A 21,076-nucleotide genomic window follows, 5' to 3' on the forward strand; every position below is an offset into this window, starting at 1 on the left:
AGGAAGCCAGACGGTTGGGGGATTTGGGTTGGGAGTGGGGGTGGGGTGGGGTGGAGTGGGACGAGTCAGAGAGCTGGGGGAGGGAGGGGACCCTGGGGGTGGGGGCTGGGAGAGGATGGGCAGTAAGGTCAGGCCCAGGGTGGTGGGCAGTAGCAGGAATGGTATTTAATGAGTGCCCACTGGGTCATTTCCCTGTTCCTTCCCAGGATTTCAGCACTTATTCGCTTCCTCATAGTCCCCAGCTGTTTCTGTTTTCCCTGCTGCTCTCACTGTCTGGATACTGTCTGGATCTTCCTGTCTCCCGCATTAGACTGTAAGCTCTGTGAGGGCTGGGATCGGATCTCCTTACCTTTACTGTAGGTTCCCAAGCACCTATGACAGCTCTGCACGTGGTTGGTGCCCAGCACGATTCTCTGTTCACAGCAGGCGTCCAGTACAGTGTTCCGCATGCAGTAGGCATCCAGTACAGTGTTCTTCACCCAGCAGCTTCCCAGTACAATCCTCTGCACAGAGCAGGATCCTGGAGAATGGGTTTGAATATACTAGGGGCTCAGTACAGCACACTGCACACATTAGGCACCCGGGTCAGAGCCTTGCACCCAGCAAATCGCTTAGTAGAGCACCCTGCACACAGTTGACTCCCAGGACAGTGCTCTATCCACAGAAGGTACCCAGTATAATGTCGTGCCCTCAGTACATGCCAGTTGTGTTACACCTACAACAGGTGCCCAGTTCAGTCTTGTGCATGCAGCAAGAGCCCCTGTTCGTGCAGTTAGCCCTCAGTGAATACTAATAACGTAGACAACCGTGCATTTCCTTCAACATCTCTTCCTTCGTCTTCCACCAGGACCCAGCTCCGGGCTTCATCCCCAGATCAGCTGGCAGGGGGAAGTGCCCGAGAACCCCGACTCTTGATTGGGTGACTGCCCCAGAGGCCACATCCCACCCCTTCCTATCCCACTGTCACCCAACTGGCCCCGGCCGTGCCCCCTCAGTGGGACGCAGGTTGGCCACAGGCCACCACCACCTTGGTTTCTGAACACACGGCGGAGGGGAGGTAGGGTGGGGGGGAAGGGGGACTCGGGCGATTCAGAGGACGGTGGGAGCATTCCCATGAGGAAGACTCTCCAGACTGGAGTGTTTCAACCCAGAGCGCTGTTCCCACAGCAGACTCACCCCGCCTCGTCTGCCAGGAATCGGGAAGAAACCGCTCAAGGAAACCACAGAAACCATGGAAAATTAGTTTAAATTAATGCATTTTCTTACAATCAGGGCCGAGCGGCTGAAAGGGATCCTGGGACATCCGCGCTATGTTTTTAATGGAATCCACGCGGGGTTCTCGTTAGCCGGGACGGAGCTTGCCAACATCAGACCCCGGCATCGTTTGAAAGAGTAAAGGCACGCTAACTGGAACAAGGCACCCGTCCGGGGCGGCCATTGGGGGCCTCTCAACCTCCCCGGATCCTGGCCTCCTCAAAGGGAGCGAGATTGAAGCCCCCGTTTGGCCATTTGGCCCCTCCCCCGGGGATCCGGTTTGTCTCCCACCCTCCCAGGATGCCTCACCCAGGGAGGGCTAAGATGCCCCTGCCACTCAGTGTTGAGGGTGGCAGTTGGTCCAGTTTTTACCGGGCTGTTCAGCCATTGGCAGCCCCTAACGACTGCAGTAAATATACCGTGCTAAGCACTCGGGAAGGACTGCGGAAATCCAAGATGCATTCCCTGCCCTCAGGGAGCTTCTACTCTCAATCTGATCTGTCCCCTGTCTGGGACTGTGTGGTGAGTGGGTAGCTGGAGGCCAGACCAGAATGTTCACATGTCCTGTGGGACCTGGTCCCTTCCCCACCCTTTTGGCCCCCTGCTCCCATCATCCACCCTCAGAGGACAATTTGGCTCCAGGAATCGTTCCGTCCTGTCGGCCTGTGAATTAGCAAGCCCGGTGTTGCTGAGGCTCCAGGGTGGACCAGCCCCTCCGGCCCCCCAAGAAAGAATGTCCATGAAATGGAACGAACTGTAGAAATGGCGGCTTGTGGCCTTGCCTCCGCCCCTCCACATTCCTTTCATTTGTCTCTGAGGCCAGGGTGGGTCGGCCTTAATGGCAGAGCAGGAGGGAGCCAAGGTCTCTTGGAGCCAGGCAGGCTTCCTGGAGGAGGTGGTTGGGGAAAGAGGAGGTTCTTTTTAAGAGAGGAGGGAAGCTGATGGTGTAGGCCGGAATCATTGTCCCCAGTTTACAGGTGGGGAAACTAGGGGGAGGTTAAGGAATCAGCTCAAGCAGCAGGCCCAAGGTAGAACGGGGACTCAATCCGGACCTCCTGACACCGTGAGTTGTGCTCTGCCCACCAGACCAGGCTGCCTCTAAGCCAGTGGGCAGGGAATCAGGGTGGGAGACTGCTGGTGGGGTCACCAGGCAGGGGAGTCCTCATGCCACCGCCTGAGGGGTAGTGGCCAGCCAGCCCCACGTGGGGCCCCAGCTATGTCTCCATTTCCACTTCCTGGAAGGATCCCAGAGGGTGGTTGGTGGGGGGACAGAAGTCTTGGCAAGCCAGGAGCTGGGGGGTTTCGGAGCCCACAGAGGAAAATCAGGTGAGAGGGCCCTGACCCCACCCAGCAGGATCAGCGGTCAGCTGAGAGGGGTCCTTCCTCGGTGGGAAGACAGTGGACATACCCGACCTCTTACTTTCAAGAGACCCTCTTTTTTGACCGCCTTGATGGGGTAGGGAAGAGGAGTTGGGGGGTGAGGGGTGCCAGATGCGGAAGCATCTGAGGAAACATCTGCTTTCTTTTGCACAACACATGGCAAACTCGAGGGTCTGCTCTGCTCTTCCACTCCCTCTGCTGGGGTCCCAGGCTGCCATGCCCTGGGGGTGCCGGGAGGGGACAGCAAGTCTCTGGGGTGACCAATACTGGACCCTGAGAGCCAGTCTGAGTTCCATGGATCAGCACGAACAGGACCGAACCAGGGACGGGGTAGTGGAGAGTAACCCGGGCAATCGGGGGGACAGAGCCACTTCCAGGAGAGGATGGGTGGGAAGGGTCAGGGCTCTGCAGCCTGGACAGATGCAAACAGAAAAGGGGTGGGGCTGCAGTTACAGGACCAGGAAGGGGGTGGACAGGACAAAAATGGAATTGACGTTCCCCAAATTCCCAATCCCAGGGTGAGGGTCCCCTCTGGAGCTGAAGGGCAGTAGGTTCAGAGCAGACTGCAAGAAACACGTCTTCTCCGACTGGACAGCGAGAACAGGGGCAACGTTCTCACAAAGAACTGGGCAGCAGGAATCTCCAGCATGTCCAGAGAGATTTGGATAGATCCATGGACATAAGACAGCGTTGGGTCACGGGGGAAGAGTCAGGGATGTTAGATGGTCCATGCTGGGTCACTGGGGAAGAATCAGGGGTGCTATAAATCCCGTGCCTTTGTTAAGGGAGAGTCAGGGGTGTTGGATGGTTCATGCTGGGTCACTGAGGAAGAGTCAAGAACTGAGAGGGGAGAATCAGGGATGGAGGAGGAAGAGTCAGAGTGAGATCCAAGCAGCTGGACCCACGAGAAAAGAGAGGACAACAGGCTGCCATCCATTAGAGAACTCCCAGGCCCTCAGCCTGCTTTCTCCTCACTACAGGTTAGAGGGGGCGAGGCCGATTTGGGCTGGGGAGGGCGCTGGCAGGGGCATGACTGGTGGTGACAGACACACACTCCAGGAGAAGGGGCTGATTGGGGGGGTGTGGTGTGCTATTGGGGGAGTGGCTAAGTGGGGTGTAGCTGGTGGTGGGCAGGGTTCCATGGACAGAATCCATGCCAGACTGGAGGTAACCACACACCCCAGGGGAAGGGGCTGATCCTTTCACTAGGAGCCATTTATTCCTCCTGGCCTCCGCCCCCCGGGACGTGCAGTGACAATGATAGGGAGGGTGGGGTGCCACCGCTGGGAGACCCCCAGAAATCTGTCCCCCTGGGGCCTCAGGCCGGGGGGTGGGAGCGGGGACTCACACTAGGGCGGGGGCATGTCCTTGTGGGTCCAGGGCAGGGGTCCCTCAGCCCATTTACGCTAAGCCATCGGTGTAAGGAGGGATGGACGGGGCTGCTGTTATGATAGCTCTGTGGAGGGTGGGGAGACAGGGACCGGGGTCTCCGGGCGAACAATTCTGAAATCACAAGTTTCCGAGAAGCAGTTCAGCTTCACTTCTAATAATAATTGTGGTATTTGTTAAGCGCTTACTATGTGCCAGGCACTAAGCGCTGGGGTGGATACAAGCAAATTGGGTTGGACACAGTCTCCGCCCCACTCAGTCTTAATCCCCATTTTACAGATGAGGTAACCGAGGCACAGAGAAGTGAAGTGACTTCCCCAAGGCCACACAGCAGACAAGTGATGGAGCCAGAATTAAAACCCATGATCTTCTGACTCACAGGCCCACACTCCATCCTCTAGGCCATGCTACTTCTTCCCTCCTGCTTTCCCCCAGCCTCTGCCTCTCCCCACGAGTCTCTGGTGTCCCCCAGTCTGCCCCCACATCTTCCTCTGCCCCTGCCTCTGTCTCTCCGGGCCACTCTCAACCTCCCTACATCTCCCCTCCAGTGCTCAAGATGGGCATGAGCTCATTCCCAGGCATCCTGATAGGAAGGGCAGAGGAGGAAATGGGGTGGGGGTCTCTGGCTCTCTCTCTTCTAGCTGCAGGCTCCCAGAGGTGGGCAGGATGTGGACCCCCTAAGGGTCACACGTTGGTGTTCTTGGAAATAGAGGAGGCCGGGCTGCTCCAGTGGCTGGGACTGGGTGGGCTGGGGCTGGATGCCCTGAAGCTGGATGCCCTGAGGGTGGACTCCCTGAAGCTGGATGCCCTGGGACTGGATGCCCTGAAGCTGGATGCCCTAGGGCTGGACGCCCTGAAGCTGGAAGCCCGGCTCCTCTGGGCCAGCTGGTCAACCACCTTCAGCTTCTCGTGCTCCTCCTTCAGAAAGAAGTCCACCAGGAGACTCTTCTCCTTCTTGATCTGGTCGCTAATGTCCTGGGGGATGTCTGGAATCAGCCAGTCCACCAGCGCACTCAAGAACATCACGAGGTTCTGCAGGAGAAAAGCGGGGAGGTGGGGAGGAGGGGGAAGATGGATGCTAGATGGGGTGGGGAGAAGCCCCTACTCTCCAACTCCACTTTTGGGGTCTCCTTGGTTTCCCCAAAGAGCTTTCCCATTCTTACATCCTCTCAGCGTCCCTTAGAGACAGTTCTCTTATCCGCATTTTTCCAAGAAGGAAACCGAGGCTCAGAGAGGTTAAGTGACTTGCTTGAGATCACACAGCAGACAGGGGCAGAGCTGGGAGAATGCAAACCAGTTCACTTTCAAGCTGGAGGTCTCTCTGCTAGGCTACGCTGTCTGATCTTGGGGCTCTTGGAATTTTTGATCCTGAGGCCCCCATAGCCCCCCGCCCCATTCTCTCCTCTTTCTTTAGGCCGCCTCTGCCCCCTCCCTCTCTTGCAGGTTCCTGGCCTGCCCATTCTATCTCCCTACCCCTGTGTATTATGAACTCCAGGCAAGGAGCTTCCTAGTGGAATGTGGGATTGAGGAAATCATATGAGGGGGTTGATTAATGGGACCTGGGGAGGTGGAGGGCTGAGGTCCCGGAGGGTGGGAAGCTGAGAGGCTGGGGGGGCTGTGGGGCCGGGGACTGGGGCCAGTTTCCCAGTGGCCCAGGCTCTCTGTCCCAGGGAGGATTGTTTCCTCTAGGCTCCTCCGGTGGGGGAGGGGGGATGCACTTAATAATAATAATAATGATGGCAGTGTTAAGCGCTTACTATGTGCAAAGCACTGTTCTAAGCGCTGGGGGGGGGATACAAGGTGATCAGATTGTCCCACGTGGGGCTTACAGTCTTCATCCCCATTTTACAGATGAGGTAACTGAAGCACAGAGAAGTTAAGTGACTTGTCCAAAGTCACAAAGCTGACAAGCAGCGGAGCCAGGATTAGGACCCGTGACCTCTGACTCCCAAGCCCGTGATCTTTGCACTGAGCCACGCAGCGTGGCTTGCCCACATGAGTGGGGGTGCAGGGGAACCTTAATTCCTACAGAACCCCCCCCTTTTCCCCCGCCAAGAGCCCCCTCGGCCGGACTCACCTGGAAGACGATGACAAAGGCCAGGCGGGCGGAGAGGACGGCCCAATATTGCTTGGAGAACTCGTACTGGTGGGCGGCCCAAGGCGGCTCCCGGTAATCTTTGAACCTGGACGGCGGTCGGGAGGAGCCAGATTAGCGATGAGCCCGGCAGGGGGACGAAGCTGAGCCCGCTGACCCTCTCCAACCCCCTGCCCAGATCTGCGAAGGAGAGCTGGGAGCCGGGGACGCCCCCGACCCAGGGGCCTGAACAGGGAAATGGGGTTTTCCGTTTAGACTCAAGAAAAGAGCACAGCGTGGCTTAATACAAATCGCTTGGGCCTGGGAGTAAGAGGTTCTAATCCCTGCTACGCCACTTGTCCGCTGGGTGAACTTGGGCAAATCGTTTCACTTCTCTGCGCCTCAGTTATATCATCTGTAAAATGGGGGTTGATACTGTGAGCCCCACACAGACCACAGACTGTGTCCAACCTGATTGTCTCGTATCTACCCCGGCAGTTAATACCGTGCCTGGCACATAGTAAACGCTTAACGACTAATAATAATAGGACCCGCCCGGAAGCTGGGTTCTTTCGGCCCGCTGGGCCTCGGTGCTTGGGTTCTGGGCTGGCCCCTCAGGGAGTGAGGCATCTGGGGCCTGAATCACCACCTCCTGCGATTCTTGGGGTGGGGAAAGGGCGAGGGAGGAGAAGGGGGCAAGTGGAGCAGGGGAGGGGCGTTCCTCAGAAAAGGACTCCCACCCCCGGACTAGGAGATCCACACGGTCAGTCCCTGGGGAGAGAAAGCCTCAGTCTCGTTGCCACAGACCCCTCGGCCCCCCGCGGTCACTGACCCATTTTCTTAAAAGAGGCAACGCCCCCTGGTGACATTATGGATGTCCCCCGTCCGTCCCCCCCGCCCCGGCCCCGCACTCCTCTCCCAGCTGCGCGATGTCTCGGGAAAAGTGTCCAGCTGCGGCCAGCAGAGAGCGCGGGAGCGAGGCCGTGGCCAAGGGCCAGGCAGGAGAGAACGGACCGGCCCTTCCCCGCCCACCCAGCAGCTGACTGCAGCTGTTGAGGGGGACCTGGGGGGAGAAGGGGGCTCGAGGGGGGAGCTCGGGGGTGCTCCCCACCCTCAATGCCCTCCCTGCCCCTCACGACCTCCTCATTGTACGGAAGGGGAAACTGAGGTCCAGAGAGGTTAAATCACTTCCCCAAGATGGCCCAGTAGGCTAGGGGCGGATCTCGGAATACAATTCCGGTCAGCTGACTCCTTTCCACTAGACCACGCAGCCCCCTGCCCCAAACTCTCCCTTTAATCTTCACCTTTAGCTCTTCGCAAAAAATATTTACAAGCCTCCAGCCTCGGTGGGGCAGGGACCTGGGAGAACCAGGGGTGGTCAACGGTCCCGACTGAAATATCTGTGATTGGCCAAAGCTCTTGGTACTGTGGGCCAAGGAGGACTCCGTCTACCTCCGGACCTCATATTTCGACCTCAATTTCTGGCCCCTTTCCTCCCAGCCCTCCCCTCCCTCCTCTCTACTTCTGTCTCCGGCTCTGGACCTAACGGTCTCCTTGTTTCTCTGTCTCTGTTCCCACCCCCCATTGGCCCAGCCGGACCCTCCCCTAAAGACTTACAGGGCTGGGGGCGGGGCCGGCCGGCCTTTAGAGGTAGGTTCCCAATAAATCCTGAGCCCACCTATGGATCAGTCTCCAACCTTCTTCTGAAACTCCCCTGACCTGACCCAGATCAATCTCCAGAGAATGGAGGAGGGTCTTCGCAGACAACAGAAAGTGCCACACCCTATTTCTCCAGATTTTAGTGGTGAAGAAAAAAAAATGTTGGTATTTGTTAAGCGCTTACTATGTGCAGAGCACTGTTCTAAGCGCTGGAGTAGATACAGGTAATCAGGTTGTCCCACGTGAGGCTCACAGTCTTAATCCCCATTTTACAGATGAGGTAACTGAGGCACAGAGAAGTTAAGTGACTTCCCCACAGTCCCCCATGATCTCTGACTCCCAAGCCCGTGCTCTTTCCACTGAGCCACGAGGAAAAAACCACCAGAGAGCTGCCTAGGCCTTCCTTCCAATCTGGGTCACTTGACTGCGGGCGGGGTGCTGGGTGAAGGGCTGGACGCCATCAAGTCTAAAGAAATGGGGGCTCACTGCTCTCGGAGGCAGGGGGTGGTTGGGTTCTTTGTTAAAAGTAAGAAAACCCAAATATGTCAGCAAATCAAGAGGGGCTTGGACAGATACATGAATAAGCATCTATACTAGATCACGGGGGTAGGGTCGGGGTGGAGAGGGGAGAGTCAGGTGTGTTGGATGATCAGTCCTGGGTCACTGAAAGAAGAATCAGGGATGGAAAGGGGACAATCAGGGGTGTGGGATGGTCTGTCTTCTTTGAAGAGTCAGGTGAGAGGCTGAACCTCCAGAGGCAGACTGGATCCCAGGCACCGGGCAGCCAGATGCCCATCAGCAGGCAGAGACCCAGCACCCACAGCTCCAGATGTGAGGCAGCTGGAAACATCTGTGCTAGCATCCGCTATTTACTTCTTTTGTCTGTCTGTTTGTTTGTTTGTCCATTTCGCTATTCTTGGGCTTGAGCTTCCTTTCTCAATCTGTTGCCATTTCCTCTGTGGTCTGTGTGGGGAGGGGGACGACCCTCTTTACATCTGTTTGAGCTAATGTCTTCGGTGTGGGTTGTAAGCGCTCTTCCAGCCCAGAATGGGTCAGAATAGTACATGCTGGGAACCTGGGCCCTCACTGCCGGGGCTGTGGACCCCCAAGCCTAGAGGTGCCTGGGCTGCGGACCCCCAAGGCCTGGAAAAGGGCCTGGCCACAAACCAAACCTTGGCTTACAGACCTGATTCCAGCCCAGCAAACACCTGACCCAAAACATCCTCAGTGCAAGGTGTGGAGTGAACGAAAGGCAAATGGGAGAGGCTCGAAGGGGAGAAATTGAGGCCCAAAGGAGTGGCCTCAACCTCAGACCAGCCACAAAGTGAGAAGCAGAGCTGGACATAGGATCCAGACACCTTCCCCAGACTGACCCCTGGCCCTCTGGCCTCGGGACCCTGGGAGAGGAGGGCCGGACTGCCCGCTGCCCCCTTACTCCAGCCGGATACCTGCAGAGCAGCCCGTCCTGGTGGAATTGTGAGTCAGCAGGCTGGGTGCCCTCCTTGAGCTGGCTGACGTTGAAGTAGGAGAGGGTGTGATTGACGAAGCCGTGCAGGGAACCGTCTGGGCTATAGCCGTACTGGTAGACCAAGCGTGGGATGAAGTCCGAGGTGATAGCAATGACGAAGGCCTGGAGGACGGAACGTGTGGAACGTGGGGCCCAGTGGCCCGGGTGGGGCAGGCACCGGTGGTGGCAGGAGCACTGAAAGCTTTGGGCTGCCTGCCCCCGGCAGGGAGGCTGGGGTGGTGTCCTCACCCAGCTTCACCCTCCCCTTCCACCCTCCTACCCTCCCTTCCACCCTCCTTCCCTCCCCTTCCACCCTTCCGCCCTCTGCCCAAATAATGATAATCAGTGGTATTTACTGAGTGCTTACTGTGTGCAGAGCACTGTACTAAGTATTTGGGAGAGTTCAATCCAATAAAGTTGGCAGATGTGATCCCCGCCCTCAAGCATTAAATATGCACTAAGCACTGGCAAAGTCGCCGACTTACATGGGGCTCACAGTTTAGGAGGGAGCCTGTTTTCTCCTCTGTAAAATGGGGATCTGATCCCCGCTCTCCCTATACCATGGACTGGGAGCCTCAGGCAGAAGGGTGACTGGGTTGAATCTTATTTTTCTGTATCTACCTTGGCACTTAGCATATAGCAGTTGCTCAACAACTCTTCATGGCTTAGCAGAAGGGAGCCTGCGCGATTCAGGGGGATTCGCCCACAGAATCCAGGCTGTGTGTGTATGTGTGTGTGTGTGTGTGTGTTGAAGGGGGTGCTTTTGAAGCTCCATGCACTTGCCACTGGATAGGGGAGGAGGGAGCTGCCTTGGGTAAAGACCAAGCTGGAGCCGGGCCCACGGCAGGCATGGAAGGAGGCTCAGAGGGAGCCTAGGCCAGTCCCAACCCCCTGGACTTTGGGGAAGCCCCCACTTACGTTGATGATCACGGAAAACTTCCCGATCCCGGTCAGAATATCAAACCAAATGCCTGGAAAACAGTCAGGGGTCACCTGCAGTCCTCATCTGGGCAGCACGATTCGCCTTTGCCTATCCGTGCCGAGGGAGCCGGGAAGGTGCAGGTAACGAGAGACAGTGTGGAACCCAGAGCCAGGGAGAAGTGGTTTGGGTCCTCAGGGCATCGAGACCGGGCCACATCAGAGATGGACTGGGGGGCTACGGGAAGGTAGTTCTCCTGGCTTCAAGGGGAGCTAATGGGGACTGTTGGTGAAGAGAACATCTCCAACTGGTAAGAGTTCAAAAAATCTGCTGTGGATAATCTCTCAAAATACATATTCCACTGGCAAGTAAAGCGTGTGACTAGTGTGACTCCCCACCCCTATCACAGGAGGAGGTGGCCAAGTCTCTTGAGGACAGGAAGAATTGCTGCTAGCCTGGGGACAGGGGGATGGACCAGATGACCTCTGCAGGGCTCCCCAGCTAGAGACCTTAATTATGGAACAGCATTGGGTGGGGAGAGGAGTGGGACAGAATCCCCTGATTCTTAGTCAGTAAGGACAACTGAGGCGGGTCAAGTGTGCCTCCCTATGGGGATTGGGGGCAGAGGGGCATGGATACCTACCTATGTCTTTGGTTCTCACGGCATCTGGGCGCCTCAGCTCTGTCACAAACTTCTTTGCATCCAGCCGGACTTCGATGACATTGTTGAGGAGGGCAAACACAGGGGCCAGCGGAAACGAGGCCACAAACAGGGTAACAAAGCCAAACTGGATAACTGAAGGCCAGATCCACGTTGGGAGAAATGGCAGGAGAGACAGCGAGGGAGACAACAGGAGAAACAACAGGAGAGACCTCAGGGGAGACGAGTCTCAGGGAAGACGAGCACGGGGCTCACAGTGCCCTCTTCTCCCCAAAATTCCTTCCGGGGTTTACCCCAACCAGTTCTGACCCATCACCTGGACACAGTCTCCCTTCCCTGAGGACCCACCCCATTCTGAAAACACACACACATACACACACACAGTCTATCTTTCTCTCATCACCTATCTCTCCGCCTCCTCTGTTTCATTCCTTCATTCCGGGTCTCTGTTTCAGACTCAACTCTCTGATCTGCTTATCTTTCTTTGCCTCTCTCAGTTCCATGTCTCATCTCTGTCCCTTTCTCTCTCTTTCTCCCACACAGCTGCCTCTCACAGGCTCAGATAAACCTGCTGTGAGCCACACTGGAATCCATGGGATCTCCCCTCCAGCTTTGAGGGGAGAGGGAGGACATGGTGGTCACCCTGGTCAATTCCCCCCAGATTCCCAGCCCCATCAGCCCCGAGCCTCCCGCCTTGGGGCCTCTCCCCAGGTGTTCCAACACTACAGCTGACAGAGTGCTACAGTACCACACCGTCTTTGAGAAACGCAGCCTGGACATGTGAAACACGAGGGGAATCTGAGCTAGTTTACGGACATGAGTTTGCCTGGGTGCGGAAGGGAAACCAAAGGCCTTGCCGATATTTGGAAGTTGGAACCCGTGCCCCAGTACTCGGCACCCACTGTTGATTATCTGATGAAATGGCCCTAGAAGAGCCAGACACCTATGGATCATCATCTTCAATAGTATTTACTGGGCTCCTGCTGTGCACAGAGCATCGTATTGAATATCTCTCATGTGCAAAGCAATGAACTGGGTGCCTGCTGTACTGGGTTCAGAGAGCTATCTTGGGTATTGGGAATAAGCAATAGAAATTTAACAAGTCTGTGTTCTGACCAAAGAGCTTTGCTGGAGTCACTGGCTACCAGTCCAATGTTTGCCCGGAAGGGGGAGATGCTCCGGCCCTTTGGCAGGTCCCGGAGAGCAGGGGGGCAATTTTCCAACAAGACCCTCTGGCGGTGGCGGGCTGCGAATGCAGTCAGCCCCCCAGGGCGGGATTGGACTGTGGAATTTGCTGTCAAGTCTGGGGCGGGGTGGAGGAATTATCACGGAAATCAAAACAGATGTGGGAGCAATTCCCAAACCTGTAAACTGCTGGGGGAATATCGAAAGGCTTTACTGCCATCCCTCTGTGGGCCCCTCCCTGGCCCGAGGGCCCGGCTCTGGGGAACATGGTCCTCTTCACAGTCAGGGCAAGGGCCAGGGCCAGGAGGACAGGCTGAACACAAAGAACAGAGCAGAAGGAGCAATTCTGGGGTCCTTTCAGCCCCACTTCAAAGCTTTCAATTCTGATCAGAGACCGGGGGGAGTGAGGTTGGAGTCTGCATCAAACAAATGTGGGGGAGAAAATGGTTTCACCACATAACTGGAACCTGGAAACACCAGCCCCATCACCGCGACTGCTGGAACATGGGATCAAGGGCCCCATTGCCCCCAAAGCTGGAACCTGGGACACCAGACCCATCGCCCCCGCAGCTGGACCCAGGGGTACTGCCTCCTTCTTGCCAGCAGTGATGTGTGCCAAGACTCCAACCTTCTAGCCAGGAATGCAGGGAGGAAGAAGAGGAGTTTACTTCCGGCCAACTGCCAACGTATACAGCATGCCACACAAGAGGCATGGAGGCCACATTGTGAAATCCACCCTCTCATCCACCCTCCCACCTGGGATTAAAGAACAATGTGATCTGCACTCCCCATCAGCTCCCCCCGTCCCTCCTCTCCATCAGCTCCCCTTCCCCTTAGAGAGATGCTCGGGGCTCTGACCACCACAGAGATAGACAAATGGTCAGGAATCCCGTAGGCAAAAGTTATTGTGGAGAAGCCAAGGATGCCCATGTGGGAAAAGCAAGCCAAAACACCAGGCAGAGAAGAAGATCTTAGGGGGCCGAGTGAACCACAAGCAGAGCCCAGTGAGGTAGGCTACAGCATCGACCCAGCCGAAAGGCGTTTACTGAACCTTGGACTGAGGGTCTACTGTGTGCAGAGCACCGAGCTGGCTGCCGGTTGGGTGCAGAGCTCTGTACTGGGCACTTGAGAAAATTCAATAGACTTGCAAACCCTGGGCCCTGGCCTGGAATAGCTTCAGGCTAATCAGGGAGACTGTAAACCCCTTGGGGGGAGAGAACATGTCTACTAACTCTGTACTCTCCCAACCACTTGGTACAGTGCTCTGATCACAGTAAGTGCTCAATAAATACGATTGAATGATTGAGTATTTGGAGAGGCAGGCAGAGCTTTTCTGCATAACACTCTGCCACCTCCTCACCCACAACCTGCAGCTCAGCCCTTGTGCCTACAAGATTCCTCTTTCCTTGGACTCTGGGCCCCTCCCCACCTTCACATTCTGAAGACACTATCTGCTCCAGGCTTCAAATCTACCCTAATAATATTTATGGTATTTTTTAAGCACTTACTATGTACCAAGCACTGTTCTAAGCTCTGGAGTACATATGAGGTAATCAGGTTGTCTCATGTGGCGCTTACAGTCTTGATCCCCATTTTACAGATGAGGCAACTGAGGCACAGAGAAGTTCAGCAATTTGCACAAAGTCACACAGCAGACAAGTGGCGGAACGGGGATTAGAACCCACATCCTCTGACGCCCAAGCCCATGGTCTTTCCACTAAGCCAAGATGCTTCTCTATCTTCCCATCTTCCTCTGCCCTAGCCTCCCTCCTCTGCCCCCACCCAGACCTGCTCTTCCCTGTCCCCGGGCCCCAGCCTAATTTAGGAAAATGTAAATAGCAAGCCCCTCCCCTGCCTAGCCCTCTGTACCCGTACCCCCCCACTACACACACACACACTCACGCACACTCGCATTCACACATGTCCCTGATGCGGGAGAGGCGATTCCAACTGACAGGTTTGAGCAGCAAAGCCCAGGCTGCTTCCTGGCGTTGTGGGTGGTCCACACAGCAGCCGGCTCTGACAGCTGAGAGACCCTCCCACCGCCTCCGCTCGGCCTCCCTGCTCCCGAGAGAGGACCAGTCGGCCGGCAGGCCGGCCGGCAGGGGCTCCTCTGGCCTCTCTTTGTGCGAGGGCCAGCCCCACTCTGTTTTGCTCCCTGGAGGGTGGGGACGGGTCAGGAGCTGCTGTTGCTGCCGCCTCGGATGACCCCCACGCCCCAGTGCGCAAACCTACAAATAAGCATGCCCTGTCCACCACCAGTAGCAGCCGGAAAAGTCCCTGTCCTCCTAGGCCTCAGTTTCTCCACCTGTAAAATGGGTATAATAATCTCTTAGGGATGTCGGTAGAAGAGACGAGAAAAGAGACAGGGACCATGCATGGACAAAATAGGGTGAGCAGAACGAGCAGGCTCTAAACATTATAGATTATATATTATGTATTTATAGTAGTGTCTGTCTCCCTTTCTAGACTGTAAGCTCACTGTGGGCAAGGAACATGTCTATCAGCTCTGTTGTACTGTACTCTCCCAAGTGCTTAGTTCAGTGATCTGCACACAGTAAGCACTAGGTAAATAATAATAATTACGGTACTTGTTAGGCACTTACTATATGTCAAGCAACGTTTTAAGTGCTGGAGTAGATACAAGTCAATCAGGTTGGACATAGTCCCTGTCCCACGGTGGGGGTCACAGTCTTAATCCCCATTTTATAGCTGAGGGAACTGAGGTTCAGAGAAGTGAAATGACTTGCCCAAGATCACACAGCAGACAAGTGGCGGAGTCAGAATTAGAACCCAGGTCCTTCCGACTCCCAGGTCTGAGCTCTATCCACTAAGCCAAGATGCTTCCCAATGAATGATTTATATTCATAATTTATTTTAAGGCCTTTCTCCCACTCTAGACTGTAAACTCCTTGTGGGCAAGGCACATGTCTACTGACTCTATTATATGGTATTCTCCCAAGCACTTAGTAAAGTGCTCTGTACACAGTAAGCATTCAGTAAATATGATTGTTTAAGCTGTTGCACCACTGGTCTCCCCATCTGCTCAAGGAGGTCTTCCCTGATTAATCCCTCATCTCCACACCTTATCTCCCCAACATACTGCCACTCCAATATTCCCATGTCACCTCAGGAACCCACTTCCCAAACACCCACATCAACCAATGGAATTTAGTTGAGCGCTTAACCGTATGAACAGCATTATACTAAACCCCTGGGAAAGTACAATACAATAAATAGATGTGGATCCCTGCCCACAGGGACCTTACCACCTGCACTTCTAGCCAGATTTTCAAACTTTGCTCCTTCCCTGCTACTTTAATTTATTTTAGTGTCTGTCTCCCCTATCTAGGTTGTAAGCTCCTTAAAGATGGGAATTGTGTCAATTAACTCTATTGTATTCTCCCAAGTGCTCGGTACAGTGGCCACCAGGACCCCACCAGCCACCCTGACCCTGACCCCCAGAAGGCCCAAGACCCGCAGCCTCCCCGGTCCCCACGGCCCATACCCATCTCCATGTACTCAGGGGTCAGCCCAGTGTATGGTTCCAGCCCGTAGTCCCGCTCCCACTGCATAGGGTGCCTGGACTGGACTGAGTCCGTGTCCGCCGCCGGCAAGTCCACCTCGCTCTTGAGGCTCCGGAACAGCTTCTTCAGCTTCCTGGGGAGGGAGCTGGGGTCAGGGCCTCCGCTGGACTCCGGAGGTTTGGCAGTGGGGAAGGGACTGTGGGGGAGAGCAATGGGAGGGCAGGGTCTCCTAAAGCCTTTTCTTCCCCATAATAATAATGATAATTATTAGTATGGTATTTGTTAAGCACTTATTATGTGCCAGGCACTATTCTAAGTACTGGGCCAGTAACAAGATAATCAGGTTGGACACAGTCCTCGCCCCACATAGGGCTTGCCATCTTAATCCCTGTTTTACAGATAGGGGATCTGAGGCACAGAGAAGTGACTTGCCCAAAGTCACAAGGCAGACAAGTAGCAGAGACAGGATTAGAACCCATGACCTTCTAACTTCCATTATGACCCTTCCATTTCAGAGAGAGAATGGGGATCAAAGAAGGGAGAGGCCTTGAGCCAGGTGGTCTAAGCTCCGGGCTCCCGGCCGGCCTGCAGAAGGGGGAGTCCCATTCCAGACAGACATCGGGGCTGCCCTTTGCCCCCAACTCTATCCTAACCGCTGCTTCCCTGCCTAGGGGAATGTCCAACAGCACAGCACAGGGTCCTGACCTTTGGGGAGCTCACACTCTAACTGAGAAGATGGAGAGGTGGACAGACTGACGCACAAAATGATGCATACCCATTTGGAGCAAAAGGAAGAGAAAGGAGGAATGGGACTGTCAGGAGGAAAAGTTAGATCATTAGAGGCCAGGAGGCTGTGCGGCCCAGCCCAGGGGATGTAGGCTCTCCTCCTTAAAATGATCCTTTCCGCTCCTGCCCCACTCACCCATTCGGCTCATCTAAACGAGAAGCAGCGTGGCTCAGTGGAAAGAGCCCGGGCTTTGGAGTCAGAGGTCATGAGTTCAAATCCCGGCTCTGCCACTTGCCAGCTGTGTGACTGTGGGCAAGTCGCTTCACTTCTCTGTGCCTCAGTTACCTCATCTGTAAAATGGGGATGAAGTCTGTGAGCCCCACGTGGGACAACCTGATTCCCCTGTGTCTACCCCAGCGCTTAGAACAGTGCTCTGCACATAGTAAGCGCTTAACAAATACCATCATTATTATTATTATTATTAAACCTGAGTCTGGGCCCCATCTTTGGTTTATCTGCGAGCTCCAGACGGCCTGGGAGCAAGGATCGAGGAGGAGGCATTGCCAGGCTCTGTAGTGCCCCCTCCTCTGCCGGCCTCCCTTCACCCCTCACCCGCCACATTGGCCTTTCCAGGAGAAGGAATCATCACTTGAATTCCTCACTGGGTGCAGTATGTGACCACCCCTCTCTGCACTCTCTGCTACCCGATTTCCAGGTCTGCCCTGTGGATGCGACCTTGGGCCAAGCAGCATGGTGTAGTGGATAGAGCGTGGGCTGTGGAGTCAGAAGGTCATGGGTTCTAATCCTGGCTCCACCACTTGTCTGCTATGTGACCTTGGGCAAGTCACTTAACTTCTCTGTGCCTCAGTTACCTCATCTGTAAAATGGGTATTCAGACTGTAAGCATCATGTGGAACAACCTGATTACCTTGCATCTACCCCAAAGCTTAAAACAGAGAATAGCACATAGTAAGTGCTTAACAAGTACCATCATTATCATTACTATTATTATTAACTTTCCTCATCTGTGTAATGGGCAGAAAGTTCCCAGATCCTCCTGTCCCCTCCGGGAGGTGGAGGAAAGAGGCAGGATGGGAAAGTCGTTGGGGGAAATTTAAGATCAAAGCAACCCAGCCAAGGGGGTCCCGGGATAAAGGGAAATATTTGTGGGAAAGACAGGTCGCCCTGGGGGTCCCCTCCCTGCCTTGATCAGCGCTCCTGGCGTGGCTAGGGGAGGGGGGTCTTCGTGGGGGCCTGGAGATGAACTGGGAGTGGGGTCTGTCTGGAAGGGAAGCTTGGGTGGCTCCTTAAAGGGAGAGGGGAGGACTTTTAGGGGGGCAGCCAGGAGGGATGGTCAAGGGTGCGCCAAGAAGGACTTTCTGGATGGGAGCCGGGGGGTAATGTAGGTTGGGCCAATCTCCAGGCTGGCTCAAAAGTGGTGTCCCAGGGTCACACACCCGCATACACACACAAACACCAGGGCTTGCCAAGGAAGGAGACACGAGGGATTTGGGGCAGGGGGGCTAAAGGCCTGGGGGTGTTGGTGGTGGAGGTCGAGGGGACTCGGGTGGGGCAGGGGGAGATCCGCAGGAGACCCAGGTGGGGGCACCGCTCTACAGGGAAGAGGCAATCGGTGCCAAGCTCCAGTAAACAGTCGGAGTCAACTTCGTTTAAGCGAGACAGAAGCTGCCCCCGAGCGAGATCAGCAAAAACATATGGCAAAGGAGGAGAAAGAAAGGGAACCCGGCCCGCCTACCGCCCTGCACCAGGCCGGCCGCCCGCCGTCTGCCCGGGGCTGGACCAGGCGGGACGGCTGCGTCTGCGGGAGGCCGAGTGGCCGGCGGCCCTGCAGCCGAGTCCACGAGGGTGTGGAGTTAGGTGGTGTGAACCTGGGGGCCGCACAAAATTCTATCTAGTTGGTGCAGGACTGCGCGGAGAAGCGTAATGACCGGGCTTCACGGGTTCCCACTGAGTGGCTTTTCTACTCGAGGCCGAAGGTTGGGGTGGGAGCAAGGCAGCTCTGAAGGGGCCCCATGCATGGAGGCAAGCCCGGGGAGGGGGACAGAGAGGAGAAAGGAGAGAGAGAGAGAAGAGGGAGTTTGGGAAGAGAAGGAGGGAAGAGGAGGGAGGGGAGAAAGGAGAGAGGAGGGAAGAAGAGAGGGAAGGAGGGAAAGGCAGGAGGAAGAGTGAGGGGGGAGTAACTCCCCCTTGGACGGCTTCTGGAGGAAGTGGTTTTCATATTTATCGATGGAGGGATCGATAAGTGACTTCCAGTTTCAGGAATCTCAAATTCAAAGGGCAAAGCCTTCCAGAAGGCCAGAAGGCCAGAGAGACATGGGCCTCTGGAGAAGGTAGGGGCAGATTTGGGGTCTCTGACCTCAGGCCCTAGCCGGTACCGCCCCCACCCTACAACAGCCTTCCTTGCTCACATCACCCACCCACCCCCGCTGCCCCCACATCGCTTCCATCCTTAGTCCAGTGCTCTGCACAGAGTAAGCACTCAGTAAATGCCACTGATATATCTTCACCTTCCTGGATGTTGGCGGGATCCTCAGCGATGATGGGGCGGGAAGGGAGGGGGAAGGGATGGGGGAGAGCTGACCTTACGACTCCGCTAGCCAAATCGGATTCTGTCACGGACCAGGAGAAACTCAGATTGTCTCCTTTCAGGCTTTTTTTCCTTCCCTCCTCCTTTCCCTCAATCAATCAACCTATCAGTTAATCAATGTTATTTACTGAATGTTTACCTTGTGCAGAGCACTGGACTAAGCACTTGGGGAAATATAATACCATAGAATTGGTGGACATGATCCCTGCCCACAAGGAGCTTACAGTCCCTTCCCCCCTCCGCTCCCTCCTCCTCCACCTCCTCCAAAGGGAACTCGACCCATCTCACTTCCAGCCTCTTTCTTCCTCCTCCTCCTCTTCCTCCGCCATCCTCCTCCTCCTCCTCCCCGCATTTGGAAAACAAACCAGCCTGTTCTATTTCCAGCCTCACGCGCACATACCAGTGCTTTGGGTTTGGACAATTAATTCCTTCCGCGAATGAATTCCGTTCTAACGCCTTTGAGGGCAGAGAAGGAAGCAGCTTCCGAACAGAGACAGATTGAAAGGCTCAGGGCTTTGCAGTCTGGACAGGCATAGGCTGAGACGGGGAGGGGCTGGAGTTTACAGGACATGGGGTGGACAGGGCGTACATGGAATTGCTTTTCCCCAGATCCCCTCACCAAGGAGGGGAGCCCCCACTGGAGCTTGGCGTGGCAAGAGTGGGAAACACATCTTCCCTCAGCATGGGCAGAGCACGGGAAATCCGTTCTCACAGGGAGCTGCACAGCCGGAAACACCGGCAGGCTCAGAGGGGTTTGTGCAGATCTGTGGGGAAGATTCTCTACTGGGTCACTGCTGGGGAATCAGGGCTGGAGGGGAGAGTCACGGGGGTTGGATGATCCATGTTGGATCACTGGGGGAGAATCAGTGATGAAGAGGGGAGAATCAGGAGTTATGGATGGTCTGTGCTGGGTCACTAGGGGAGAGTCAGGGATGGAGAGGGGAGAGTCAGGGGTGTTGGCTGATTCATGCTGGGTCACTGGGGGGCAGTCAGGGATGGAGAGGGGAGACTGTGTGTTTATTTATATAAATGTGTCTGTGTGAATGTATATGTGTGTGAGAGAGAGAGTGTGAGTGTGCCCGTGTAGGATGTGGGGCCAGTAGTGGTTGGTTTTAGCCCCTAGGCAAAGGGTCACTGTGTTTATCGGCCCCTTAGAGCCGGTCCTCACTGTATTGATCACAGGACAGCATTTAGGTTGGAATAGTAATAATAATAATAATGTGCTTACTATAGTCCAAGCACTATGCTAGATGCTGCGGTAGATATAAAATAATCAGGTCAGACACAGTCTCCATCCCACAAGGCACTCACAATTTAAGTAGGAAGGAGAACGAGTATATAATTCCGAGTTTACAGATGAGGAAACTGAAACCCAGAAAAATGAAGTGACTTGCCCAGAGCAGATCCCACAGGAGGCAAGTGGCAGAGCTGGGATTAGAACCCAGGTCTTCTGACTCCCCAGATCCCGTCTCTTTTCACTAGGCTAGGCTTCCCACCATGGGCTGGCACCTTCAGTGACCAATCAGTGAAGGAGAAGATAATGAAGGAGGAGAGACTTTCCAAGTAGCCCACTTCAGCACCCTCCCCGAGCCCCACCCCCTCCCCATTATGGAGGATTCCCAGGAAGGTGAGGAGGACCAGGTCATGGAGCGATGGGGATGGGGTGCTTGGCTACGTACGGGACCCCGATCTCGAAAATGTTGTTCTGGATCAGCTGTTTCCCCAGCATGATAATGCTCAGTTGGATGCACAGCTCCATGAGGCAGCCGCCCGGGGCACACTGCAGGGGTGACAGGGCAGGGGTGAGTGTCCCTGACCCCTGACCCCTGTCCCCACCCCAGCCAGTCAGGACACACTCACCTCCTCCATGCGATACCCATGGAACACGTACACGTAGTGGCCGGGCCGGCCCACGAACCTGGAGGCAGAAGGTCCCAGACGAACGAGGGGGACGGTCAGGAAGCCAGCAGGGACAGGGTCACCTGCCTGGGGGCCGGGATGGTCCCACTCTGCCCTCTGTACAGCTCGGTCTTCCATGGGCAGCCCCTCCCGGGGGCCGCAGTCCCAGCCTTGCTCTCCCCCTACTCTCTGACCAGACCCGAGCGTCCCCAGAAGCGCTGGACAGACTCTCCACATGAGAAAACCCACATGACTGTGAATTCACACTGAAATGCTGCCATATCAGT

The 21,076-nt window shown here is 55.5% G+C and overlaps 1 protein-coding gene across 1 annotated transcript in view; it reads right to left on the minus strand.

The window, feature by feature from the left end:
* Window positions 1–4,421: 4,421 nt before the first annotated feature.
* The window catches only part of ANO2 (anoctamin 2), a 69,492-nt gene continuing 52,837 nt past the window's right edge, over window positions 4,422–21,076 (minus strand). Inside the window, exons 17-24 of the mRNA XM_029054157.2 lie at window positions 20,751–20,808; window positions 20,570–20,670; window positions 15,537–15,688; window positions 10,826–10,978; window positions 10,182–10,234; window positions 9,205–9,386; window positions 6,101–6,206; window positions 4,422–5,055 (exon numbers count right to left, since the gene is read on the minus strand). Coding sequence (XP_028909990.1) covers window positions 4,708–5,055; window positions 6,101–6,206; window positions 9,205–9,386; window positions 10,182–10,234; window positions 10,826–10,978; window positions 15,537–15,688; window positions 20,570–20,670; window positions 20,751–20,808 — 1,153 coding nt within the window. The 3' untranslated portion in view covers window positions 4,422–4,707. The remainder of the gene's footprint in view (window positions 5,056–6,100; window positions 6,207–9,204; window positions 9,387–10,181; window positions 10,235–10,825; window positions 10,979–15,536; window positions 15,689–20,569; window positions 20,671–20,750; window positions 20,809–21,076) is intronic.

Source organism: Ornithorhynchus anatinus, chromosome X4 (genome assembly GCF_004115215.2).
Source record: "Ornithorhynchus anatinus isolate Pmale09 chromosome X4, mOrnAna1.pri.v4, whole genome shotgun sequence".
NCBI lineage: Eukaryota > Metazoa > Chordata > Mammalia > Monotremata > Ornithorhynchidae > Ornithorhynchus > Ornithorhynchus anatinus.